Here is a 5,381-nt window from a genome sequence, read left to right on the forward strand (position 1 = left end):
TGTCTCCCATAGAGAGAAGTTATATGGCTATTGGTGACCTTCCTCAGTTATTCAGTAGCACTGGGCTGGGCCTTTCTTCCTGCCTGTTGAAGTGCCTTCACTTGTCTTCTTGTATGCCAACGCCAGAGCATTAAGAAATGTACTCACTAATTAATTGCAGAGTGTATGGATCATTCTAGCAAATTGACTCAGAGCTGTGAACACATTTCACTTGAAAGGTTAGTCTATTCTACATAGTAAACAAGTTGAATCCATCTGATGACTTTGTAGCCCTGTACCAGCCAGTACCAATCCATATCCAGATCAGTGGGGAAAAAAGGGACAGCTTTAAATGGTTGTACACACTAAATCGTGGAATTTCATTAAAACAAACAAAGAAACAAAAACAGGATTCTTGCAGTAAATGTGTTGCTGCAGGGACTATTTTTAAGGTTACCCACTAATTTTCAGAATCATTTACTTTAAAACCATAGGATCTAACTGCTCACCATGTGGCCGTGAGGGGCAGGGATGCAGTCTCACTGCCTGTGCTAAAAGGCAGGGGTGTGGCTAAAATAAGGCCCCGCCCATGGAATACCTTTTGTGTTTTGGTGGTGATATGAAAACTTGTAACAGCAATTTTGTTTGCTTGCTTGTTTGTATCATTTTCACAACTGCAAATTTAGGAGTAGAAAGGAGTCCCAATGGAAAGCTCCCTATAAATGATGGTTTTTGTGTAGTGCTGCTGTCGAAACCTCGTACCTACATTTTTGACGTTTTTCAGTTTTTGACATAATCTGAAAAACCCTGTCGCTCTGTACGTTGTAGGTCAATTTCACGATGAACAGACCAAAAGAAACCGTCCAAAATGACTCGGGAAAAAATTCTGGTTCCATTGACTTTCATTAAAAGTAGAGTAGGTTTTTTCCTTCTTCTGTAAAGTTGCCATTTTGGGGATGCAAGGTTTTCTTCTGATGACAGTGAAATATTTATCTTATTACTATTTTAATTCATAACTTGTGTTTAAATAGATCATAACATAATCCTGCAAATATCTAAAGGTCTGAATACTCCATTTTTTTTCTGACTGTGGGACAGTGGCTTGAACTAATTCAATATATAATTCAGATGAAAACAGACTCAGTATTTACACTGTTTATTAGGCATTTTGATTACAAAAACCATCATTATAAACATCCAGACTCTCCCTTCAGTCATTTTGTAATATTTACACTTCTGTGAAGTCAAAAGATTTAAAAAAAAATTATTAAAATGTGGAAAAAGTTCTTGAGGCCCAAAGAGTTTAGTGGAAGAGGGTGGAGGAGATCAGAGGGGCCACCATGATGAGGAGGCTCAGCTTAACCCCCTCAGCAGTGTTACACAGATCCCCCTCACAGCAGCTCACGCTTCCAGTGACTCCAGCTGCCTTCATGCTGGATGAATCCGCGGTACAGAGACTTCTGCTCACACATCCCTTTCCTGTTACTTGAGTATTACCAGCTGTAACTGTGAAGGCAGACGTAGGTGAGAAAGAGGAAGGCGTTACTTACATGAATACGCTTAATACATTTAGACAGATAAACGGCAAATTCAGACAAAAAGTGGTGGTATTTTTAAATAACTTAAATTCTTTCACTTATTTTTTTCTTTTCTTTTCACTTTAAAGAGCCCAAATCATTAAAAAAGTTTTTTTTAATAAAAGTCTTTGATGTAGGATGTAAACATTGTTATAGTTTCAAAACACACAATTCACTCCCCAGTTCATACAGTCACTATATAAACTGAAGCTCTAGACCAGCCTGGTTTAAACTGATCTCACAAAAAGCAACATGTGTGCGTCTCTCTGCCTGTTCACACCAGTTTAGCCCCGCCTGTTCACCCTGAAACTATAAGGGGTGTGGGTGGGTTTTTGCATGAGGTCTAATGCAGCACAGCCAATCAGAGCGGCATCGCTGTGGGAATTATCATCATGCCCATCTTAATATCCTGATAAAATGAATGTTAGTCAGTAATGTTTATGTCAAATTTCCCGGCTACTGATTCTTAAATCCCCTGTTCTTAAATCCCCTCGACAGAATCTTTAAGATTTGTGTTTCATTAGTTTAGAAATGTCTTTAAAGACTTTAGCAAAAAAAAAAAAAAAACCCTTGTCAGATCACTTTATATTTACGGCATTTGGCTGACGCTCTTATCCAGAGCGACTTACAGGTTGATAATTTTTTACACAGGTAGGCCAAGGTGGTGTTAGGAGTCTTGCCCAAGGACCTTTATTGGTATAGTGTAGGGTGCTTGCCCTGGTGGGGGATTGAACCCCAGTCTACAGTGTAGAAGGCAAAGGTGTTAACCACCACACTAACCAACCACCACAATCACTTGCTTTAGCCTTTGCTTTTAAAAAGCCTTTTATCTTTTGTTTCCCCTGCCTCTCTTTTTTACTACACTTAGAAATAAAGGCACAACTGTCACTGGGGTGGTCGCATCAAGGCTGCATCTCAGTGGCTTTGTTAGGGAACATAACTGAACCATAATCCACTGAAATGATTTCTAAGGTTTTATTTTATTGCTCTGTTTTAAAGCATTTGGTTATGAAGAGATACAAACATGTAGTTTTTACCTGGGAAAACTTATTTAAGTCGCACAATTAGGCCTTAAAACCACTGTTGTACCTTTGAGGGAACACTTAGATTGTTTGTTCCTTGATGACAGAAATGAAGATTCTGTGCAGGTACATTTTTCTAACTGTGTACTGTCTGACATATTAGCATAAATCCGTCAATTCAGTCGACAGCAGAGGCATTTTGGCCTACATGGTTTAGGTATGAGGCGCAATACAAGACAGGTAATCAGAACAGCATCGCTGTGAAAACAGAACCTTTTATCTCATCCCATTATTTTGCCTGATAGTTTGGATAGTTTTCTTTTTATTGACACTGTTATTTCCATTTAGAGATGCTACATTTTGTTGCCATGATACACAATATTTACATAAAACACATTAAAGATAAAGATCTAGATAAAGAGAGGTTGTAAAACTACTGTTGGTAACTAGGGGTGGGAGAAAAAAATCAATTCTTAGAAGCATCGCGATGCCGACGTGAACGATTCTGAATCGATTCACAAACGTCAAATCGATTTTCTCATTTATAACATAAGGTTGACAGAACGCAAATGGCGGGACTTGAAAGTGGGTAAGTGAGCGAGAAATCTGACCGGCTCCCTCTTCATTAGAAGCCAGGTCAGATCAGGAGTCACAACCCAAATCTTAAGAAGAGACATTTTGTCCTCTCAACAAAATCAAACCACCTTGGAAGCCACAACATTTAACGTCCAGGGTGTCTTAGTATGTGCTGATGTCCCAGTACAGACTAAACAATATCAATGAAAACACTGACTTTGCTCTTTAAGCTTCAGCTCAGCTGTAGCTGCTTTCCTCCCATCTCTCCCAGGAAACTTTTCCTTAAAAAGTAGAGTTTCTTGTAAAAAGTCTCTCATGGGTTCGACTGTTTTCCGAGGCGGAGGTCGCTTCTCATTCTCCAGCTTCTTGTTTGAATTTTCCCGTTCCACCTTAAATTCTGCCTGTGGCACCGAATGTAAATGCAGTACCATTTAAGGTGGAACGGGAGTATTCGAAAGAGAAGCCCCTTCATCTTCGCAACTTTATTGGCTGACAGTCTCTCGTTGCAGATTTAACGTACCAGGACACCAGCTAAGGTGCTTATAAATGCGAATAAGTTCATTCATCTCCAAATGTTCATCTGTCTTTCTCTTTCTCTTTTTCTTTATCAATCGCTACTAGCCAGGCGAGAATTCGTTGCTATGTGACCCGCGGTCTGCACACCAGTTCTCAGTCATTAAGGACCAGGACTTCCGTGCTATGTTGCACACTTTGGAGCTGAGATTCAGCGCCCAGTCTCAATGATATTTTACTGGCACAGTGACCCCCCACCTGTGGTGCTGACGCAGCGATCTTGATCCCCCTCACAGCTCACAGTTCCTCTGCAGTCATCATTAACACAGGTGTAACACGTCTTTCCATTCGGAGACCCAAATGGCAAAGCTTAACCAGAAAAACAAGCGACAAGAAGAGATGTAACACCTTATCTTCAGTTGTGCAGTTGAACTTAATGGTCAACAATCTTTGTTCAGTCCTCAAAGCTTTTGGTTTTACCTGCTGGAATCTGGCTGTTGCAGCGATCAGTGGTGCAGCATTGCGTGTGGACGGTCATTTTCACATCTCCCAGGTTCAGACTCCCATTGGCGCACTGTGAAGCTACTGCACAAGCTTTTGCACTTGACACCACTTGGACACCATCTAGTGAACACAGCACACACAAATTAGCGGATACATTTCTGACTGAATCGCACCGTTTTTTACTGAGCTCATGCGTACCAACTCTCATGAGGATGGTCTGGCTGCCACACTGATCTGAACAGGCCGTCTGCATTTCTTTGCATGTTCCAGATGCATCTGTTGTACACAGGTAACATACGGCGTATGTCCTCACTAGAAGACAGTGAAGTCAGGCATTAAAACAACAGTTCAGCAAGAGACAACGTTCACTGACATCCTCAAAGGCTAAATTTCAGTAACGTAAAACACAGGATTGCACTGAAAAAGTCAAATGTGAAAGATTCTTTAGCAATACAGACACAAGAACTTGGTTAAAACTATATTTTATACTATAAACGGGTTAAACTGAAGTCTGAAACTTTACATTATAAAATCTTGCTCTATACCTTTTGGGAGGAGCACACAGATGAGCGCCAGCGTTAGTTGCAGCTTCATTGTTGGTGGATCTGAGAGGTTTAAAATGGGCTGCAGAGCTGCGCTGGATATAAATCTGATCTAAGGGGGGGGGCGTGGCTTCTTGGAGGCTTTTCAGAAGCTCCCATAAATGTAGTTCATCCTTCAAAGTTGTCTCTCTCGGACTCCCAGCCACGGACAGCTGTAGCCTCACCAGGGATCGGACTCGTGATCTCCTGATGTAAAAAATGTGCTTTCAGTCAGTATTGATGACTGGCATCGACACGGATAATCATAAAAAAAAGAAAGAAAGAAAAAGGATGAAAAAAACAGTTTCTGAAAGAAAAATGAAAAAGCGAAGATCTCAATTCTGATTTTTTTTAATAAAAAGTTGTTTGTTTTTTTTCAAACTACTCATTTGATAGATTTGGTGTTTTTAAAAGCACTGCTGACACTTTCCAGGTCAGAAAATCTGTTACATGGCTGAGAGAGGGAACATAATCCTCAGTAGGTTATGGGAAAGGCCAGAAGGTATACAAGATGTGATGAGATGACATATGAAACTGGAGATGGCAACATTTTAATGTGTGGGCAGTATTTCGCTTATCTCACTTACAACAGGTGAATTCATATATACACAAGTGCAAAGGTTAAATGT

The 5,381-nt window shown here is 40.4% G+C and overlaps 1 protein-coding gene across 1 annotated transcript; it reads right to left on the reverse strand.

The window, feature by feature from the left end:
* Window positions 1-1,120: 1,120 nt before the first annotated feature.
* Window positions 1,121-4,798, reverse strand: LOC108410467 (ly6/PLAUR domain-containing protein 3-like). Its single transcript, XM_017681553.2, has 5 exons — window positions 4,717-4,798; window positions 4,370-4,483; window positions 4,148-4,291; window positions 3,926-4,036; window positions 1,121-1,485 (listed from the first exon to the last, which is right to left on the reverse strand). The coding sequence occupies exons 1-5, from the start codon at window positions 4,763-4,765 to the stop codon at window positions 1,283-1,285; spliced, it is 621 nt and encodes a 206-aa protein (XP_017537042.1). The 5' UTR covers window positions 4,766-4,798; the 3' UTR covers window positions 1,121-1,282.
* Window positions 4,799-5,381: the final 583 nt, after the last annotated feature.

The sequence above is a fragment of the Pygocentrus nattereri genome, chromosome 9 (genome assembly GCF_015220715.1).
Source record: "Pygocentrus nattereri isolate fPygNat1 chromosome 9, fPygNat1.pri, whole genome shotgun sequence".
NCBI lineage: Eukaryota > Metazoa > Chordata > Actinopteri > Characiformes > Serrasalmidae > Pygocentrus > Pygocentrus nattereri.